Source organism: Ochlerotatus camptorhynchus, unplaced genomic scaffold (assembly GCF_037179485.1).
Source record: "Ochlerotatus camptorhynchus isolate MF236.1 unplaced genomic scaffold, CSIRO-AGI_Acam_v1.1 ptg000631l, whole genome shotgun sequence".
Taxonomy (NCBI): domain Eukaryota; kingdom Metazoa; phylum Arthropoda; class Insecta; order Diptera; family Culicidae; genus Ochlerotatus; species Ochlerotatus camptorhynchus.
The window spans coordinates 753,887-777,584 of NW_027041110.1; the positions used below are offsets into that span (position 1 = coordinate 753,887).

General features: G+C 37.5%; 1 protein-coding gene across 4 annotated transcripts in view; it reads left to right on the top strand.

The window, feature by feature from the left end:
* Sarm (sterile alpha and armadillo motif) overlaps nt 1-23,698 on the top strand; it is a 131,636-nt gene that overhangs the window by 56,414 nt on the left and 51,524 nt on the right. Inside the window, exons 1-2 of one of the 4 annotated variants that reach the window (XM_065237536.1) lie at nt 5,073-5,637; nt 15,682-15,862. The exons of the other annotated variants lie outside the window; for them this stretch is intronic. Coding sequence (XP_065093608.1) covers nt 15,794-15,862 — 69 coding nt within the window. The 5' untranslated portion in view covers nt 5,073-5,637; nt 15,682-15,793. Of the gene's footprint in view, nt 1-5,072; nt 5,638-15,681; nt 15,863-23,698 lie in introns of those variants that run through there. 4 annotated transcript variants of the gene reach the window in all.

The window sequence follows — 23,698 nt, forward strand, 5'->3', positions numbered from 1 at the left end:
AAGATCCCACTCCCTGGAAGAGTTTCAGTTTTGTAGTGCTACCGCACCTTAACCTTCGGAATATGAGCTTGCCTATACAACACATGTATGTACCATCAAGATCATGGCTGGAGAGATCTCATAAATCGAGCATATTTATGTATCTACCTATGTATGTACAGTCAACTCTCCATTTCTCGATGTTCTATATCTCGATATTCCTCTTTATCTCGATGATTTGAGTACTCGCTTCAGATTTCCATACATCCATTTCTCTATATCTCGACATTCCATCTATCTCGATCATTCCCTCGAAAATAATCGGGAACAAATCACTCTCCGGAAATGTCGATGAAAAAATCTAGTTTTTTCTACGTTTGATGTAAGTGCTGCTAAAACCGTGCTAGTAGACATATAAATTACTGTTCTGAATGTCTATTTCTCCCTATATTGATAGTCCCTTCAATATCGAGAAATGGAAAGTTGACTGTATGTGTAAGTCGATCCCCCAGAAAAAAAAACTCTCTCAATCAATCTCAAGCCGGTTGGCTTCTATTGAATGGGTAGCTGAGATCTGAGAGCAGTGACTCATCGGTGTTGCCAGCCTGTCCGATGGAATAAGATCATTTTTTTTCCAAATCGGTTTTTTGGTACGACTCAAATGTTGAAAAAAAAAAACTTTACGGAGCCGAGTTAAAAATTAAATAAAATTAAAGCAAGAGGTTATAGTCAAGTGTCTTGAATCAAGACACAAACGTCGATTTGACGTAGAATTACGTGCTCGGTATCAAAAATTCGGCGACTTTGTTGCGAAAACCATTTTTTCCCATCTCGGAAACGTCTCGTATTTTGATGACATTTTCGTGCAAAAAACGCACGGAATTTTTGGTTTACTCAGAGAGATAATAAAATAGCGAAAATTGATTGGAGGAATTTCTTGCTATTAGGGTGTTCAATCTGGATAGTGCTGGCGAGCTGTATGTTATTTGGAACGAGGGTGACGCGGTTGGCATAGATGGACCACTGAGGCTCACGACGAGCCGATCAGCGATTGAGGGCAGCCTTTATAGCTAGCTGCTTGCTGGGACCCTTTCGTGGTGTACTGGAGAACACCACCACTCACTGCACGCGGTGATTGAACGAATAAAATTTGATTTTGAAATCTGTGTTAGGGAAAGCGCTTTTTGCAGCCAATCGGTGATAATTTTGATCACCATTGCAACAGTGGGACATTTGTGCAATTTTCAACAGTGACCTATTGTAAATTAATAAAGTGTTCATTTTAGCAGATTCGTAGAAAAAATTTCAATCGATTGGCTTGTTTAGAATTAAAGTCCATCCGCTATTGATCAATTTTCGTAATGCGGTCGATTTTGGTGTTTGGAGATTGCACCCCCAATATGTTGCCGAAGGATCCAAATTTAAAAAAATAAAACATACTTTGATCATATCTTGAATTTTGAAAACTCTTGCAATAAATTGAACATTTTTTATAATCAGGCAAAGAAAATATCTGGATCGTACAACTTTTTTTTGATCTTCTACTTCATAATATTTCTAGAATAGAAAGGAAAATGAAATCTTTTTTCAATTATAAATAGCTATCAGGATTCTCTACTTTAAAATCTGCAATATCAAATGATTTCTAGATCTAACGGCACCGGTGGTGTAGTGGTGCAGGCCTGGGTTCAATCCCAGTCGGCGCCGCCGGGTTGTTCTGAGGCATAACATCTCTGATCACGCCTTCCTTCGGATGGGAATTAAAGCCGTTGGTCCCCGGTTCATGAGTTGATGGGTCGATAGGTAGGGTCCAGGTGTGGGAGCTGCCTTCCTGGCACGTCGGTAGCATTGGTGCTCAGCACGGAAAACAAGATCGACGGAAAAAAACAAACCAAAGGATTTCTAGATCTAATCAATAAAATATAATTGATTGTCAATTTTTTTTCCAAACCTCGTGCTTGGAAAACCTGTGGGCTTTTCAATTGACATTCGAGCAAAAAGAAAATTTTCAAATAACTATCATATGACATGCGTGATTTCGTTGTAATTCCTGAATTTGGTGTAAATTAAACCATTTATGATCAGAAATGTTATTACTACCCAAGTAACAATTTAGCAGCCTTTTGGCTTTCACACTGACTTATTATTGTTTTATAATGGCAATAAGAAATCTTTTTAGTTTAAATACAGCATTTAAAAGGGCAACACATTCTTGGTCAGTAGTTCAGCATTTTGCTGTTTTTAAAACCTTTTAAAGTCTAACGATAAAGTCAAAACGGGTCTGGTTTAAAAAATGAATTTAATGCAGCACTCTATCCCTGTTTAAAACTGTTCAGTAAGTCAATCATAAACCTGCTCGGTATTTTTTTTTTTTTGAAGTCACGAATACTCCATAAAAGTGTTTTCTCATTATAAAAGCAATTATAAAACCGTTCGGTTTCAAAGGGGAGCAAAAAACATATATTGCTGCTTTTTGATAGCGGTGCCGGTGGTGTAAGCGTGATTACCTCTCACCCCAGCAGGCCTGGGTTCAATCCCAGTCGGCGCGGCCGGGATTTTCTGAGGCATAACATCTCTGATTACGTCTTCCTTCGGAAGGGAAGTAAAGCCGTTGGTCCCCGGTTCATGAATTGATGAGTCGATAGGTAGGGTCCAGGTGTGGGAGCTGCCTCCTTGGCGTCGGTAGCATTGGTGCTCAGCACGGAAAACAAGATCGACGGAAAACAAATCAAGGAAAAAAAAGAAATTGCTGCTTTTTGGTGTCAATAAAGTGTATCACAAAACACCCTACTGTTTACAAGTTAAACTGAAAATATTGATCCGCCTAGAGACAGAGAAAAAAATTTATCGATTGGAGCATTGAAACGAAAAATCACAAGGATAGTCGAATAATAATACTAGCGAAAGTAGGAGGAATAATTCTAGCGATGCTGTCAACGGAAAGGAAAAGGAATCCAATTCCAGAACTTCTTGGGAGGCCCAGCAGCTCCGACTGAACCGCTCAACAATGACAGAACAACCGACTGAGAAGAGTTAGTTAATGTGGTTCACGAAGCACTGGAAGCCGTCAAATTGATGGCAATACCCAAAATATTGTCAATGGCGTTTGCGTCACGATCTGAATAAACACAGACCACCCTTCTCCAGAAATCGCGTATCGATGATGATTCGAATAACATGCATCAGTGCCAAATTGGAACTGCGGAAAACTGCCGGCTTTAACTTTATTGCATCATCCGGAAGAAGGAAAACTTTTCGGGAACGATTGAGCTTCCATCTGTTCCAAGTTATGCAGATACACTTCCTGATTAACTGCTTCCAATGGATGATAGTCGCCCTTATCGAGGATGTCACGCAACTTGTTGATCCAACGCAGGAGTAGAAGCTGGGTGCAATGATCGCGCAACAAAACTTTCGAAATATAAACAAATTTTGACGTTTAACTTTTTCCAGGCACCAGTAATGCCGTCACAAAACTAAACGGAATAGGATCAAGCAAAATGGCCTTAGATAAATACAATTCAGTCTGCAAATTATCTTCATTAATGTCAAAATAAAACGTTTTGTATTTGTAAGCGATTTCATGAAATCAAAATAGCTTTTTCACAATTAGCCTATGGAAAATCAATTTTTATGCCACCGCCATATTGCTATTATTACATTTGTTTTTTACTTTCTTCGTTTTCCAAGATGTTTTTCCATGAACATAACTTCAATCTCATAAATTCATCAATGAGCAGTAATAGAGATTCTGAAAGTCATTAAATTATCTCGGCTGGACGCAAAACATAACTATACGTTGTTTTTTAAATTTAAAATAATGAGTAAACCAAAGATTTCCGAAGGTGGACCTATTTTTTACGATCTTTCGAAGCACATTTCACATTAGATTTAATCTGTCACCTAAAAATAGACCACAAAATGAAAACTGCTTTGATAATTTTGGTAATTCTTTCACATTAGATAAGGAAATTTAAGAAGATTTTTGAAAGATTCATTTTTGAGCAATGAATTTGACAAGATCTGATGATATTTATGTATCCTTTTTTATCCCTTTATATAATATATAATATTTTTCAGGTTTCTTGAAAATAAAACAAATGTTTGAGGGATCAAATATTTTTTCTCGAAAAATAAGTATGAATTTAATAATCAAGAGCACGGTCAGCGTGATGTAGTGGTAAGAGTGATTGCCTCTCACGCCAAAAGGGCCTGGGCAGTCGCGTTATTCGCGAAAGAGAAAATCGATTAAGAGAATCGATCAACAAGGATAGGCCCTTTTCTCGTGTGACACGAGAAATATCCGAACGAAAAAAAAAGAGTTTATAAAATTTCCGATCAGTCAAAGTTACTATTGGTCACTTTTGTATTGTTCTAAAGTCACTATTTGGTCACTATTTTCGTTATTTTAGTCACGAAAGTCACTACTGTTATATCACATATCCACTACCAGCCCTGAATGTGTAGCAAAGGGATGCAGGTGTTTTTTCAAATTAATCTTACAGAAAAGTAAGTACGGGAACAGATCTAAAATCATGGATACCATGACTTTTTTGAAGTTGTTGAGAAACCAAATTATATGTAATGGAATCTAAAACTATTGAATATCAAAAGATTACATAGTGAACATTTAAGAAAACAATGAGTATATGTTAGCCATGTAATATGCTGCCGGTGAACCCATAGCTGTCCCATGTGTATTAGACTGACCCAAAACAAGTATTTCGTTTATTTTAATGAAAGTTGCTTACAATTGATGAAGTATTCCTCTATAAGTTATCTAGTACTAACTGGCTCAAAGGTATATTATGGCAATCCAAAGTCACATTCTATAGTGAATCAACCAAATAAACATCTAGCAACCCTTCCCTCAATGAAACGACCGGCTTAAATTAAGTGAGTGGCTTTTATCGTACCGCACGAGAGACTTACTTAGGATATTTTCTCTTCGAAACCCTCTCTTGCCGCTTTGTGGTATGTCGAGTGTGCAGAGACGCAAACACCGGGTTCCCGTTTTCTGTGTGTGAATGATGTATACGTCGAAGTGATAACCCGCCAGAGCACTAAAGGACTGAACCCGGTCCACCAGGCAGTCACTCAACAAGCGCCGAGCGTAGTGGAAGCATCCCGCGAATCGTGCTTCGAATAACGCATGACATATTTCAAATAGTTTAACCGTAATCCGGGTTTGTCTGGCTCTACAACGACGACCAGATTTTTAACTTTCGAACGAATAATTTTCACGGCAACAAATTTGTGTGACATTCGAGTGTTCAAACGGGCGATTATGTCTGTCGTTCAAGCAAGTCGTTCTTACATGATTAATGCAGAGCGTTGAGCAATTCTGTTTCGAGTGAATGTTGGAGGAAGCCATAAAGAGTACAAGATTGAAGTGCCAGATTAAAATAAATTAGCGACAAGAAGAAAAAACGCACGCGCGCGCAAGCCCGGAGGCTGTGTAGTGGAATATGCTTGGCATAAATTTCAAGCGAAAGTGAATGAAGACTCGAAAATTGAAATAGATGCGGCGTTTATGAATGTCCAATTGTAGAAAATAATACGTTCCAGCAAAGAATAATTTCCTGGCAAAACGAGCTTCGGATCTCAGTTAATTTTTTTAAATTGATAAATTCTTGTCGAAGTGAGCTGATAAATTCCGTAAGTGCAAAGTGCAATTACCCCCTCTCTGTCGTCCAGATCTCCAACAGGGTTTTTCTTCTACTCGCTTTGGTTTATGCACAGAGAGATAGGTATATAAGATTTACGGCAGGATTGTGATCTGCAGTCAAAACAAAAAGCAGCCGATGGAATAATAGATTTTTTTTTTCTCTCGACGGGGCATCTTCCTGTGTGCAACCAGCTACTGTAAATGTGCACAACAACTCAGGTGCAAACAGTAAACAGTGAACATTCATCACGGTCTAGCTCGACGAAGGAAGAGAAAGGAATTTCTTTATCAGACCTTTTGCGATTTAGACATGTCTTAGCTGCCCGAGTGCCACTTGAGTTCGGTTTGCATATTAGTTATTCTGTGACGCAGAGAAACCGGTTTATTTTCGTTCCTTTCGATCCTTCACGATCCGATAGCTGGTTGAGACTTTTGAACTGGAATGGCGACCGACGGGTGAAACTCAAACTTTCCGTAGTTTATCAGACGAGTTTTTTAAATGGCTTGTTTTAATATATGAATGATATTGGAGTTGAAAATGGACCTCGTCATTTGGGCTGATACATCCAGCGTATCGTAGAAACGAATAATTTGAATCGTTGAATGAATCGTTATAAGTCAAGCGATTGAAATAATCCGTTTTCAAGCTAATAAATTCATAAGATGCGTATGATTTAATTCCTCATACAAACGCTGCTAATTGATAAAAAGCTTACGCTAAAGATATATATTTTCTAGTGCAAGTTGTGTAAATTTAACGGATACAGTAGCTGATGAGATCACAAATATGCTACTGTAAAGATATAGCTTCAGAAAATGTCAACAGTGTATCAGTTGTCCTTAAATTTTAGAGAAAAAAAACAGCTATACCTACTATCACAATTTAGAAACTGATTTATGAATGTTTGCTCATCAAACATTTATTGGTTATCGTTGATTGAATGTGTAAGAAGTTAAAGCTATTTTAGAAAAACGCGCTTTTCTAAATAAAGCATATTTTGAACCAAACTTTTTGAATTACAGCTATCCCCCGAAGAACGCGTTTCCCACTGAGTTGCACCCACCGCTTTTTCTCGGCGGGGTGCTTTACTAAAATCACTCAAACTTCATACAGACTCTGCCAAAACTATACCGATTAATCAATTGATAGTTGTTCAACTACCAAAATTTCAAAAAAATATCAATTCACAGTGTTTCAAAACATTGTCCGTAAATGATCGATTGGAAAACAAATTGATAAACTGTGATATGTCGAACACATTGATGAACCATGCGTCTCCATGACAACAACCTCTAAATGGCAGACGCTACATTCGAACAATCCTCATTAATCTATGTTTGGGGGTTAATATAAATCGTCTAATGTACCCAGTGGTTGATTTGTTATCCTTCCTTATTTAAAAATCCTCGCAGATTAAAGCATTTTTTTAACTTCCTAAGGGAATTAGGGCAGTCCCTTAAGCATTAAGACTATTTTAAAATTATAAAGATCTAATTTGTTTATCTTTCCCATGCAGAGTTCATGTCTAGACAGTTTTGAATAGAAATTATGTGGCCACCAAGGTTGGAATAGGCTATTTTGTTAAATACTATTGATAAATTATATATTTGTGAGGCTTAATGATTGATCATGGTATTCATGAGATTAAGAAAGGATTCATTAGAAACATTACACTTTAAGCTGGTTATTTAGAAATCAGAATACATCAGAGCTCCTCAGTATCTGGCTCGTTAAACTTAGGTTAGTCTGTAGGTTTGTGCATTTGTAATTATTCAACTTAATTGGATAGATAACTTTTTTCACATAATTCGAATTGGTTTGCTCTTAACAGTTATTCTGTATGAGTTGTCCAAACTAAATCTAAGTCTCAAACATATCCATTTTGAGAAAAGTGTGAATTTGTGACAAGCAAGTGAATATTTTCATTCCGTTTCGGTTGGCAAAAAATTACATCCAGCAGCACACGATAGATGCTTGGTTATGTTTTGTTTATTTTATTAGCATTAAAATGTTCATTGTACGTCCAATGTGTCTCGAAATTTTCAAAATAATGAATAGAAAAATTACCAGTGTTTATTCAGTTTACCCCCACAGTGACGGGCTTACCCGCACTTCCCCTACACTTATTAAATCCATCAAATATCTACTTTCAAAAATAGCGCCACATTGTTCGAAAAATTCATGTAAATTTCTGCGAGTTATAGCGCATATAAAATTAACACTAGATTTGGCATAAATTTACGCGATATTTTATGTAAATTTAAGCGCAATATCGCATAAATTAGCAATATTGTATGCAAGCTTGTAAAAGATTTCTATGCTTATACCAACGTACAGCCCAAAATTAAACGAAAGGAGATTTTACACGGTATTTAAAATTCAGATTTTTTTTCTGTGCAGATGGGTATGCATTAGACTGATGCAAAATTTGAACTTTTCGCTCCACATTGCTAAAACGGTTTCAAATCAGGTCCTCATTAGCCCCCCAAAATTTAAACTCATTTGGGTATAAACTGACTTGGCACAAACTATTCAAAGTTTATATGGAAATTACTATGGGAAAACCAAACTTTTTGTACATTGTCTTCTACGCATTTTCCATATTGCTTTTTCGAACATTTAAATAATTATTATGACGGGAAATTTTCTAAGCTACAACTTAGCGGAATATCGTTTTTCAGCCAAATGTCAAATTAAATTGTTATTAATTGTTTAAGAGATTGATAATCTTATAGCATGATCAAGCAGCTGTTCTGTGGGCAACACTGTATTCTGCAGTGTGACATACTAGCCACACATAGCGTATCTGAGGCAGAGATGCCAACAGCGAATCAATTTCCTTCGTTCCATAACCGGCACTTCATGGGGAGCCCATCCGGAAGATCTGATAAGACTCTACAAGACCACCATTCTCTCGATTTTGGAGTACGGTAGCTTTTGCTTTCAATCGGCGGCGGGGACGCACATATTGAAGCTCCAAAGGATTCAATATCGTTGCATTCGAATCGCGCTAGATTGTATGCAATCGACGTATACCATGAGTCTTGAAGTTCTTGCGGGCGCGCTGTCTCCCATCATTTCAGTTGTTCTTCCGTGAGATTCGATCTCACAATGAGGCAGGAGATTCAAGGAATTCCAGAGCCTCACCGTTCCCTGGTTGTCCCAACTATTTTTGCGAACAAATACCGCCACGTCCCTACCGAGAAGAGATTTTTCACAGATGGGTCGGTGATAAATGCGTCCACTGGTTTTAGAGTATTCCACGATCTTCATAGCGCCTCATACAAGCTTCAAAAGCCGTGTTCGGTATACGTTGCTCAACTAGCAGCTATATCGTACACGTTAGAGCGTATTGCCTCACTTCCACCTGACCATTATTTCATTTTTACGGATAGCCTAAGCTCCCTGGAGGCTATGCGTTCAATGCGGCCGATAAAGCACTCGGCGTATTTCCTCCAGGAAATACGATCGTCATTGAGTGCCTTATCAAACAGCTTGCATATCATCACCTTGGTATGGGTCCCTTCGTATTGCTCTATCCCGGGCAATGAGAAAGCGGACTCGCTGGCCAAGGTGGGCGCTATGGAAGGCGATATTTACGAGCGACAAATCGCCTACCACGAATTTTTCACGATTTCTCGTCAGCAAGTCCTCGCCAACTGGCAACAAAAGTGGAATGATGGTGATCTGGGAAGATGGCTACATTCTATTGTCCCACAGGTGTCGATCAAACCCTGGTTCAAAGGGTTGCCCAGACAACCAGAATGCACGTATATTGAAAGTTGTTTCTGTGATATACAAACATATTTACACACAATCAAATCGTATATAATGCAAACAAAGGGCTTATACCTACAAAAGTGGAGGCCATATACGTGCAAATTTTAATTTCTTATTAAACGAGTTGATTTGACATCATATACGATTTAATCTGTCATAACAAATTCAATTTGAAAAGTCTTACGATGTAATCCGATTCAATTTGTGGTACAGTACGATGGAAAAATGATTCATCGCATATAAGTCGGAAATTTGCATTCTATACGATTTAACATAAACACAATGCGAGGTATATCATACTTATATGTGATGTTGACTTAAACTGTAGTTATTTACGATACTGTCTGTACATCGTTATACGGCTTCTGGTTGTCTGGGTGGATATGAGTCGTGATTTTATTCGTGTAATGTCCAGGCTCATGTACAATCACTGTTCGTTAAACGCCCACCTCTTCCGTATTATGCTCGCCGACAGCAACTTATGTACCTGTGGAAACGGTTATCACGACATCGAGCATGTTGTTTGGTCCTGCTCCTTGCATCATGAGGCGAGATCCGTTCTGTGTGATTCCCTTAGGGTCCGAGGAAAACAACCCTTTAAGCCAATTAGAGACGTCTTGGCTTGCCGTGATATCGACTTTATGAAGCTTCTTTACGACTTTCTTAAAGCTATTGATGTATGTGTTTAATGTTTTGTGTTTTAGTCATCCTTTACGTTTAAGTTTTAAATTAGTTCAAAATGTTTTCCCTTGTCCTCCCTCCAAATGATCAATAAATGTAATCCCTAATCTCGAGTAAACCGCGAGTAATCGGCCCCCGTTCTACTAACATTAGTTGTAAGAAAATGATATTCACACACAATCATGTATTCGGCTCCGCAAAGCTAACGCATTTGAGCCTTGACAAATAAATGGATTATAAAAAAAATACTAGCCATGGTATTTATGCTCTATTCTTCGCACCAGAAACACCAATGTTGCTTGCTGAACAGTTGAATGAGCATAATCGTAAGACGTTAGTGACTTGAATCATTAATAACTGTTGTTCCTTACATTTGATTGAAAAGTGGTTTTCAACACGTAGCCGAGAAAATTTGCTAAAATCACTGCTATTATTTTTAAAAGCATAGTGATGTGGTGAATTGTTAGATAGATATGAACAAAAACATAAGTTTTCCCATAGTAATTCCTATCTAAACTTGTAATGGTTTGTGCCAAGTCAGTTTCTTACTTAAGAAGTTCAAATTTTGGAAGGCTAAGCAGGACCCAATTTGGAACCGTTTAAGCGCTGTGGAGCGAACATTTCAAATTTTGCATCAGTCTAGTATGCATCCTGCGATGAACACATATTATAAAATCAATTAGATTCATATAAAATTTAAATTCATCCACCTGCAGTGCGATCTGATCTTTCATACTAATTTAATTTTTGACTCAAGTTAGATTCTGAACACCTAAACGGAAGTAGCCGGGGCATGTTCATGATTAGATGAGTCTTGATGATGGATTTTGGCTCAAGTCAAATTTTTCATGCTCCTCGCTTGTATCTGACAAGGCTATCGTACAGTGTTTTCATTTGAATTATTTCCAGATTGATATTTCGATTGTGGAATTAGTGATAGGGGAAATGGATGTAATGTCGGCCTAAATGCTCCTAATTTGGGCCCATACATAAACTCAGCAATCGACTAAATTTTCAATAGTGACCAAAAATATCCATTAGTACAGTCCCAATGACGCGTTTATCTTGATAAAATTGATAAATAGCAGATTTTTAGCGATGAGCCCAATCTTAGATCCATGGGCCAACATTAGAGTCATTTCCCCTACGAGAAATGTTTTTCATTTGTCAGGTCGTAAAATGTGAATTTCTGGGAATTTATTTGTTGCGGTGCGAAAAGAACCGAATCTGCAGAGCTCGTATTAAAATAATTTGTAGGATTATAGTAATTATGTCGTTGCACAAAATTGGCTGAGCTCTAATTATTAATTGGTAACAAATTGATTTATACTGCAACTATGAAATAAGCGCTAGGATCGAAAACATCTTGTTTTTGAACCCGAAAGTGTATGGTACAGTGTGTACAGTGCCATTATACATTTGAGATGGTCAAGTCACGAATGACCTAAAATGTGTTAAAGTGACTAAAAAGCCAAACAAAATCTTGGAATGGGTCACTGGCTCTAAAATAGAGCTATCACCTTACAACTCCAGGGCTAAAATTGCTTGCATTTATCAAAATGTTACATACATGCAGACACATTTCATCCCAAAAAGCAATGCAAATATCCAGTGCATACAAGAATATGGCCTCCTCCCTAAAAAGCTCCATAAAATATCTCATAAATAACTCACATAAATTTTAAAGCATTCATCTATATTTCAATCCTCGAAAAAATAATAATATCCAGAACCGAGAGAAAAAATTCAAGAGTAAATATTGAAGGGTCATCTTGAAATTCGAAATTAAAACATCTTCATCAGTTCCCAAGCAATTAACCACTTCAATAACATATTGTTTGGATTACCAACAAGCACAACAACAAGAACTACTACCAAAAACTCGTTTGCTCATGGCCGTTTAAGTACGCTCCACCCATCATCAAACGACCAAAATCAAATATTTTTCTCGATAGCACACTCGAAAAAGTAGAAAAACGAGGGGTAAGTGAGACATAATGTCAAATTGAACATCAACTGGTGTTTCGTTCAAGGTGAAATCACAAGTGTGATAAACCGGAACCATGTGCTGATCAATAATCTTTCGAAAATGATTAAACGGATTATGTTAAGAAGTGCAAAAAGTTCATTAAAAATGTATTGATGAAAGCAGGCGAATGCAAATATGCTTTTGTTTGAGGCTAAAAGGCTGTTTGATCATAGTCACGCGCATACTAATAGGGAAGATGAGGGTAAAACACTAAATGTTAAGGAAAATTACCATTTAACCCACAAAGTGAATCGAAAATAACGTACAATGCCATCCACACCAAAAAAATAATTTTAATATCACATCAAAGTGGATGCAATTAATCGTGTCAAAAATATTACTTTCCAAAAAGGACAAGATTATCATTATGCTGCTTTTACTGCATTTGTTTATTTTTGAAGTCATAAAAATCACATGAGATTTTCGACATGATTGAAGTGCATCCCCTCCCTTGGCTCAGCTACAAAGCAAGACCATGCTGGAGGTGGCTGGTTTCGATTCCCGGTCCGGTCTTGGAATTTTTCGGGCTGCAAAATTTCTCGACTTCCCAAAGCAATAGAGTATGATTGTACTTGCCACACAATTATACTAATGCAAAAATGGTGCAGTCATCGAAAGCTCTCAATTAATAACTGTGGAAGTGCATGTAGAACACTAAGCTAAGATCACGCAAGAAGCTAATATGCAATAAGCAATAAGCGATAAGCAACAAGCTTGTAATGCAAAGAAACCCGTTTCAGTCGAATTGGTTAAAATTTGACGAAATCAGAACAAAATGAGAAAATTTGCCCTTTTAAATAAAGGTGGTACCATGAAGGTTAATTCAATTTTGAATAGTCTCGCAATATCAAAGGAGCCCTGTAAAGTGGGTAGATCACCTTTTCGTGGTACGTTACGGGATGTAAGATCTACCACCGATTCCTAGTCCTAACTACTTCAAACTAGGGGAACAGGATTTTTCAGTAATCCAAGGAACACATCTTAGTCCTTGTTGATAGTGACAAGACTCGGCATTGTCTACCGAGGATGATCTTGAAACAAGGAAAAAAAATGAGTTAGTTGTCTTCATCTATGTGATTCCTAATCTTCTATTCGTTGTTGCCTAGTATGAAGTGGTTAAGACTGATGCATGGTCATTATCGGTGTCATACCTTAACTTTGTTGCTAAGGAATCCAATTTTGACTGACAAAGGGGCGCGCCTTTGGAGGGTGTTTCAACACTCCGAAGGGTATAAATAGCGGGACCTTTCAATTAGAGTCGGATCCTTGCGATAAATGCAATAGTGGCAACTGTAAAAAAAATCAAATACTTCATCATTTCTCAATAGTGATGGAGTAATAAGACATGCACTAAACTAAGAACACGGGATATACTACAATAGATCAATTTACTGGTCGCAGTAGTGTTAGGTCCCGAACAGAGGAAAAAATAAAAAAGGAGCTTGTAATATTATATACGTGATATTGAGCGCGAATGAGAGCGGAAAATATAAATTTGTTAATGATTATGCCATCACTGCCCTCACTATTATGTTTATCCTGTTCTACGCCCCCAAAGTTAGTACAAATGCTATAATTTATCAATCCGAAACAAACTTTTGGAAACATGACCATTTTTTGTGATTTTTTGGGAGAAAGTCTGACTCGAAAAGACCCTCCAAACAAGTACCAAAAAATTGAGTTTTATTTTATACGAACTTTTGCCCTACACGAACTGTAGCCCACATTACTCTACAGTGCCTTCAACCCGACCATCATCTATTTCATTCCTCAATTTTCTGCTAGTAATTTTTGTAGACCAAGCCGAGAAATGTAAGATTTGTATAAAAAGTATACAGCCTTTGCAATGTTTCACCGCATGAACAAATTCTTAAATAATTTTGGAAGAATTTTTAAATAATTTTATCATTTATGTCAGCAAAACTTTCGAACAAAGTTTGTTTCTCCAAATGCGGCTAGGAAAATCATATCATGAAAGCTTTATCCAAAAATATGAATACTGAAAAAAAAATTGCGTGTGCGCTAAAAACTGGCATTACTTTTGATGCAATAAAACATGCAAAGGATGTAAGATATCCACTCTCACATTTGATGTTCATGTCATTTGCTTTGCGTGTACAATTTTTCAATACCAAGCGCACCTCTAATCCCTAAAGAATGATCTTGTAAAATCACAAATGAAATGCATAGCAAAGAAGTCAAAAACCACGTGTTGCCCAAAACGGGAAGTCACTGTATTTTAAATTAACCATCGTGACTCCCAAGATATCGAAACGGGGCGTTTTTCATCGGAGGGGCGTTTTGTGCCATTTTCCCCTGTTGGCACACGCTTGTAAGATGAATGACGATGTTTGTGATTTTTTTCAGAATATCCAGCTCCAAATTGTTTACTTGAGTGTTATTCATTACATTCAGCGTCCATATCGCATCGAGATTGTGAATACGTGCGTATTTACAAAACAGATCATCCCGGCTGCGCCTTGTTGAAAGAGGGGGAGCTTCTTTCCATGTTTATCTCAAAGCCGGCTACCTACATGGTTGTACAGCTAAGACGGTGTTAGAGAGATCTGATAGACTGGGACTGGGGCTGTGAGCGTGAGTGCGAAAGATCCACGCCGCTGAAAATCAATACATCACCAATTTGGCACGCATTGACGCACGAACTAATTTTTAATGGCACTAGACCTTAGGCTATAAAAATAAATTATCGTACACGTGCAATCATCCGCTTTGATTCTTTCGATGCGATGGTGTTAGAAACATAAACTACATTTGTATCATTTCAAAATGTGTAGAAACCAAGGTAATCTCATAGAAATCGTCGAGGCGCCATAACAAGGCTGCACCTTAAGTATTTGCAATTTGCTGTAACACGAAGGCAATGATATTTCCTGAGTGTGCAGACCAAGCCCAGAAATTTCTCCCCATTCGATATGAGCAACAATAGCAACATTTTATTACCGGGACCCGATCGATGCAACTCAATGCTTAAGCAAATTGACGCACGTTAAATTCTTTCCTCTACCTGAGTGGAACCGAACGTCTTTCTTATCTACCGATTCTAGCGAAAAAAATACAGTCTGATAGCGAATTTGTTGAACCAGTTCCAACCCGTGCGAACCAGAGCTTATTGTCAGTGCGAACCTCAACCCGAGCCAGGTTACAAAAACAAACGTTTACAGTGACTTTTGACAGACAACAAGCCGACCCAATCTTAATACCCGATCCAGCTTGGAACTGAATCAAAAACAAATTCGCTATGAGTTTCATTTCCTTCCGGTCGTCCAAATCGTTTTGCGTCTTTCACCAGCATTAATTTTTACAAAAAAAAGCCGTATCTCTGCAGTTAGAACTCTTTCAGACATTCTAAAAATATACACAAGGTACGTTGACATCGACCGAGTCTAATACATTCATATTACCGTCTGGAAAACCCCACGAAGCGATGTAGAAGAAAAGCACTGTTCGAAGACTACTCGCTCGCATCATGGAGCGACGGCGAACTGCCACTATTTATTATTCTGAATGTGCGAAACCTAACAGGTGACGACAAACGACGATCAGTGTGCACGATCTCGACGAAAGATCAAAGAAGAAGAAGAAGAATATATAAGTGTTATCGCAAACGACGGGAAAGTGCTCCCCAGGACCAAAAATGGTAATCAATCAGCCAAGACAATCCATAGCAAGACTTAGATCGCAGTTCCTGCATCCACACCGCGAGGTAAGTGTCATCGGAAATATCCCACAATGAAAATGCTCACCGTCTTTTGCCACATTGTCAAGCGTGCGGTTCTAGAAATCGGAAAATCACGTGTTCAAATCCCCAATTTGAGTGACATACTTTTAATGAAGACGACACGCTACTGGATGATGAACAAGACAAGACTTATTATGCATACAATATAAACTATGAGGGGGTTACAAGTGACATTGTAATTCCATGATTTCCCTTGATCTGACAGTAGTTTCTTTTGCTGTCAATATGGTTCAATCATGAGACTTTTGTCCCATAACGAGAGTGTGGTTCTGTCGCTATGTGCCCGGCCACGTGACCCAATGGTCAGGGGTTCAAATCCCAAATAATTTTCAGACTACAACTTTTCAAATAATTGTTACCATACCAAAAGTAAGGGTCTCTAAAGTAATTAAGCAGAATAATTTCTACGATGATGACTCTCCAATCACGCGTGAGGGGTGATCTTCCTCGGTGATTATCGCAAAATGTTATACTGAGACTGATGTAGAATCTCTGCCAAAGCAAAGCAAACACTCGTACGTACACTTTTTGTGGGGTGCCCTTTTTTCGTTTCGTATTGGAGCGCTGAACTCACACGAGCTCAGTTGAAAACAGTGCCACAGTTCTTCTTTACCGACCTTATGCCGACAGAAACGCACATATGTTTTGAATTTTCAGGTAGTATTGCAATAAATCTTATAAGAATTAGATGTTTTCTCCTAGAGGCATGAAACTGTCATGCGACTGCGTACAAGTCACGCGAAATGGTACCGTTTTTAGAGCATCTCTCCCGAGTAACTCAATCGTGCTATAAACTTCCACTGACAAACAATGATAACTGTGTGCGTGTTGCTGTAAGTGGAACCATGTCAACACGCACACTGACAGTAACACGAGGAATCACACATACTTCTACATTTCCGTAAATGCAAAATCAAAACAAACACGAAATAAATAATTAAAGCAACAGCAAGCATCACAGTCTCCGTTCCGTTCCGTCGACGGTCGACGTCGTCGATTGAAGTACACCATGAGACGAGACGATGTAAACAAAAACCCATCAGGTTAAATAATGAACATGTAAATTTCTTACGATTCAAAATTCAACATTCGTGTTTTTTTTTTTTTTTTTGTGGTTGTCTTTACAGACGGCTAAGACCATAGTTTGGTCCATCTCGCTTAACATTCGTGTTTTGGCAAAGATTTTATTTTGTTTGCCTCTCGTCTCACCCGCCATCATCGTTATCGCCACCGTAAGGGAGATAGGTATACGTCAATCACTCGCGGCTCGGGCTGATCTTGAAGCTCGATTACGACTGTTTTTTTTACGATCGTTTGTTTCTGTCGTGGGTGGTGGGGAAGTGACACGCACGTTCATTTCCGGCGATGGTGCAATCATGAGGGCCCTTTGGATAATTCTAATACATTATTTTTTGCATTCAAAACTGACACCTTCGACGGTACAGCCGGCATCCAGCACGAAGCAGTAGGAATTCAAAATAACATTTGAGAAACAAGTTTTACCAGTTGGAACCATTCAAGCCCACACACATGGGGCATGGGTGGCACATTTGCAAGAAACAAGAGTTAGACACTATACGTATAACCTATACAAGCACTCCCCTTTTATTTGAATAATGTGCCAGAGAGATCCGAAGAAGTTCTTTGAATGGAGAGATTTTTAGTAAATGTAGGTACCTATGAGAGGCGTTTGTAACTTGTTTTGGACGAGTTTTTTTTTAGTGTTGGAAACATTACCTCATTAGCATCTTCGGTTAGAGTTGTATTCTTTTCATTCATAAATTTGAATGCCACATATTTTTCTGGCTTTTAGTAAAGTCAAATGCCATCGTGTTAATCTGTTATTGAATGAAAAGCGAATTTGAAAAGATTCGTTGGTGGTAAGGTAGATGTGGACATTTTTGTAACCCAGTACACAGTAAAGTGTAATGAATGTTATGTGATGGATGAGCAATGTTAAGTGAGCATTGATGCTGTCAACTTATTAAGCATGTCTTTTTAATTTAGGTTCAAGCCAGTTTAATAGATAATTCTTTTAAAACTCCCGTTAACTAACATATCAGCAGTGCTCATATCGACTGAGTAAAGTATTGATAGCGTTTCTGTTAAAAATTAACAAACATTTTTAACCAATTAATATTACACGACCTTTTGCATGCCGAAGAGTGGGACGGAATCAAAATAGTGGGACATGGCCATTTGCGACGAACCTATTGAGTGTAGTATTTTGATGTCTTATAGAATGTTTCTTCATTTTTCAAGTACTTTTTTGAGCAGTAAAAATTTAAAATTGCATATATGTTTTTACGTCTTTTTAAAATTGATGAACATCTATGAATCATCTTAGTAATCTATCTCTCAAGTGGAAGAATTTATACAAACGGTAGTCCTCCATATAGAAAACGATTTTTACAATAATTTTTTTGTTTTATTTTTTTATTTTTTCAACGTTCTACAAGGTTGTAAGTGCTTTGAAAATGCACATTTTTGAAAAAGGAATCAAATCGCTATCCCTTCGTTTAAAGGATTTAGGCCCATTTTTTAAAATTGTTTTAACGCTATCTTAGTTCATCACCTTATACCCTCCTACTGGTACATATATGTATATATATACAATTCATGGGAGGATCCAAGGGGATGTTTAATAAAATTTCAAATAAAGTACCTCAATGCTTTGTTACGTTTTGCTATTCTCATGGCCATTTTCACAAGTATGTATGTACATTAGGGTGGGTCAACTTGACTGCTCTTTCAATGCATATTAAGATCCCCAACAAAGGTGCAAAATTTGAACGAATTTGGTTATAATCTCGATTTGTGGGCGAATTTCAAATTGAGTATGAGAAAATGTATAGGAAACGGAACGATATTATTCATTTGCTTACTAAAAATCCAAATATTGCTCAAATTTCACCAACTCTCGGACTTAAATTGAGAATACTATATAAAACAAATTTGTCGAAGACTGCTAGGAAGATTAGGCAGAGTAGTGTCTGGTAGCATTAAAATCTATTTTTTTTTTTACTTTGGTACATACAACCTATTCAAAAAGCACTTCAGAGTTTTCAATTTTGAGATTTCTACCGTATGCGTGATAATGTTTGCACCATTGAGCAATGTCAAAATTTAAAAAATTCTCAAAAATTTCGGTTTTCGAGTTTCATTTATTCGAAGGGGGGATGTTTCTCAGAGTCTTAATCTATGTTAATCATCGATCGAGTTTCCACTTGCTGCAATTACGGCCTCCACACGGTTCCGGAATGCACGGCAGGTTCTAATAATGTAGTCTTGATCCATTTCTCTCCAGGTACGGGTCAATGTTTGTCTGAGGCTTGCTGTACTCGGGTGGCGTTTAGAACAGGTCTTGGCCTTCATGACGCGCCATATTGAGTAATCCAGTGGATTAAGATCGGGGCTGGATGGAGGCCACCACCCCTATTCTGTATTTCGTTTCAAACGAAATTCTCATACAAAAAAATATTTTTTTGTATGAGAATTTCGTTCGAAACGAAATACAGAATAGGGGTGCACATATCCTTCGCCCAGAACGGAAGATGTTCCTGCAACCACTTCTGAGTGCGGTTCGAGGTGTGGCACGGAGCCCCATCTTGTTGAAATACAACATTTGGCTTCGGACCGTACTGTTCTTTGATCCACGCAAGAACATACTTACTTAAAATCCCGATGTAGACCTCCGTGTTGACCTTGTCGCCTTCTGGAATGAACATCGGGTCCATTTTTTGCCATCGGAAGCCAGCAATCCAAACACCATAACGCTAGCAGAATGCTTGGTCAGATACACGTTCTTGTGCTCGTCGGCCACGTCTTTTACCGGAAGAGAACTAATATACCGGTCGGTTCTGGAATTTGATACGGGATCGACGGCAAACATGCTCTCTTCGGTGAACATTTTCTTTTATACACAGCCTACTACGGTATGAGCTATAGGCTACGTGCATGCAAAGAAAACCAAGGCATTGTATGCACAGGTGAAAATCCTTATTTGTACGATGGTGCAAACATTATCACGCATACGGTAAGACTATACATTTTTTTCTTTCGAACATTGTGTGGCATGTTCCATGATACTACTTACATGATATCAATCCATAGATAGTTTGAAAGTTTCCAAATCATATAAAAACAGATTGCGTCTATGTTGGTTTCGGTTTCCTTGGTAAAGTTATCAAAAATCACTAAATTTTTTCTTCATAATTCTCTTTAAATTTATTTTTGTAAATCCCTAAAAATTCATTTGGTATACCTTTTAAATTTAGATCCTCAGATTATTTTTCAGAATTTTCTTGAAGCTTGTCTAGGAGTTCTGCTCAGAATTATCTTGGAATTCTCCTTGGAATTTTACACCGTTATAATGATCCCCTGCAATAAATTAGAGCTAGTTTCGGTATCATCACAAAATACTTTTTTAAATTCCCTTAAAATTCATCTAAGAACCTTGAATTATCCTTAAAAATCATTTGGAACTATCCCCAGAAATCGGTTCCCTTGGTATTCTTAAATGGGGTAGATCAAACAGTTATATTACTCCCTAATGCAAAAATACCATACCCGAACGATAACACAAATTGTAGAACTATTTAATATATGGTTTGCATGATATCCTGAACACATCGTTAAGCAAAATAACCATACAAATTTTATTAGGGCTACTTTAAAAATGTACCAGTTTTGTAATATTGACATTTTCACGTCATATTGAAATTACCACAATGTTTAAATTATTACTATCGTTATGCAGTTAAGAGCCTAGATGCCTACCTATCTTGAAGACTGTATGGATTTGTTTTGTTTAATTCATTTAATTTGGTGAGAAATAAAGCTAACGTTCTGTTGCCTTCCAAAGAGTAAAGAGTACATTATTGTTGTTCGATACGATCAGTCGCCAATCGCTGTCGGTCGCTAGTTCTTACCCTTGGAAAAAATCAAATGGTGGAAGTTATGAAAACAAATGGATTTGACTCAATGGCACTGTGAATCCCATGGTGTGCAAAATGTCCAATTTTGGGAAGGCATTGGATGCGAATCACGTTCAAATGGAAGCAACGAACCGGAATGCGGAGGAGAACGTGATTTTTATCAAGTCAAATCGGACGAACCAATGCATTATGCATTACAGCATAACCCCGAGCAATTATATTTGCATTATCCATGCCACCTGCGGGGGGCAACGTGCTATATGCGTAATTGTAGGATCTCCCACCGGAGATCCTGGATCGCGATCTAGCATTGGTGCTGGGAAGATACGGAAAGGTTACCCTCCGGGAGAAATTTGCAAACAGATGTGCTTTCGTTTCCTAAACAGAAGGCGCGAAAGCAGTTAGATAATTCTAAACTAAAACAACGTACGTAAGCAGTACGTACGCTGGTGTGGTGGCAGAATGTGCATCGTTGAATAACAATGACAGTGAAAAGGAAAAAGGGGTGCAAGTACTTGAGGAAGAAATTGTAGAAATGGACGTGGTGTCTTCGGAGCCCGAGGATCACTGTGAAGTAACAGCGAGCGATACCAAGCATCAGCAGCTACCTGTATTTCTACGAGAGGAAGTGGTAAACGAACGAAGAGGAGGGCAAACGGTTTTAAAAATTGAAGAAATTGCGACCACATGATAAATAATACGGAACATTACCACCCAGAAAACATTTTATTATTATTATTATCTCTATTTAAGAGATTTTCAGCCGCAGGCTGGTTCATCTCCGATAACCCAGAAAACATTCGAAGAACTCATCATGACTCCAATACGACATTACTTCGAAATAGTATTTTTTATAATTTGTGAAATTGTTTTTAAATACTATCGGCTCTGTAAAGTTTTATTAAGACAATTGAATTGTCACTGACAATTGACATGACATCGCTTGATAGTAATTTTCATTTCGTTACAACCTAGTGATGAAAGCTGTACTTTCAAATTACCATATAGGGAAGAGATTTTCGAGCACAGAATGTACCGACCATGGCATATTAACCAGCGCCATTACCTGGTAATGATTACTAGGCATGTTCGCTTTGGCCTTGGGAAGATCAGTATAATTCGCATAGTCCTTGAAAACGTTTTCAGATTATTGAACCTTCTTGACAGTCACAGAACCGTTGATATCTGGTGTCTTATAATTCACATACAGTGTATCTCAAAATTGAGCGTACAGATGTCCTTAAATTTTAGAAAAACCGCTTTAAAAGCACAATTTAAAGAGATACATTTCTGAATTTCTGGCTGCTGAATCATCATAAATGTATGTATTATTGGTAGAATGTTGGCCTTTTTTGGTTGCGTTTATTAACAGTAAGAGCTATTAGAGAAAAAACGCCTTTTCCTTGAAAAACCATAATATTTTGAACTAAACTCTCTTAAATTTTGATCATTTTCAGTCATAATAAAGATCATTCATATTTCACTAATATTACTAAAATTCATCCACTAGGTAAAAAGTTGAACATCGAGCGTTTTACTAAAATAAATCTAACTTCATACAGTTTCTTTCAATAAAGTCCAAAACTAAAGCGATAAATCAATAAATATCTGTTTTACCACCAGCCAATATTTAAAAATATAGGGGAAATGGATGTAATGTCGGCCTAAATGCCCCTAATTTGGGCCCATACATAAATTCATCAATCGACTAAATTTTCAATAGCAACCAAAAACATCCATTAGTACCGTCCCAAGGACGCGTTCATCTAGATAAAATTGATAAATAGTAGATTTTTAGCGATGGGCCCAATCTTAGATCCATAGGTCAACATTAGAGCCATTTCCCCTATATCTATTCAAAGTTTCAAAAAATTTTGCTCAATGTTGCGATACACTGTAGATTCTGCTGCGTAACATGAGTTGATTTTTTTTTAATTCGTTGCTGAATCCTCCTCGCATTTCTCATTATGTATGGTTATAATACATCCATTAGTAGTACAGTACCACTGCTCGCACGGCTTCGACATTTATCTGTCCCATTCTACTAATGAAAAATCGGTTTGGTGAAGTACAGTATGGTAGAAAAGAATTGTTCTGTTGATACGAAAAAAGTTAGAAGTTTTGCACTCTTGCTGTTTTAAATTAAGTTCTACTTAAAGACAAAATTGATAGAATCCACAAATAGCCGCTATCATGACTGATTTTATAACGCAAATCGGCCATGACAACGGCCATTTGTGGATTCTATCAATCTTGTCATTAAATGGAGTTTTCCAGGTTTTCCCTGCTTACTGCTCCTCGCTGATTACACTGCATCCCCTTTCTTACAATAGGCCATCAAAACTGAGCCTTTTGTGGCCATCTTAAAAAAAAGTTTTGGTGATCCAGATTTCAAAATTTTGCACGGTGCGGTATGGGATTGATATTTGTAATTGCTTCTATTTCTCAATTAAACCCTTTATTATAATTTTCGATGATTCGCTGACGGTTAAAAACTAGACGTATATATTAAATATTTAAAATTTAACAAAAAAATAATTTGCTGAAATTTGTTTGAATAGGTAGATTTAGACTTTTTAGCCTCCACAGTAACGCTCAAATTAATTTGAAGTACTTCATTCAAAAAATATTAGCGTTTTAAAACTTCTCTCATATACCTTACAGTGCAAAATTTTGAAATCGTCATCATCTAGCCTTTTTTCTATATGACCGGTTTTAGAGGCCTACACTAATCCAGGCCTGCAATGTTCGGTAAATTTTTAACTAGGGAACTGTTCGGTAAAAGTTTAAAAATTAATGAACAATTCAAAAATTAGTTCAGCTAGCCCTAGTTAATGATAAAAAATATAATTATCAATTTTAA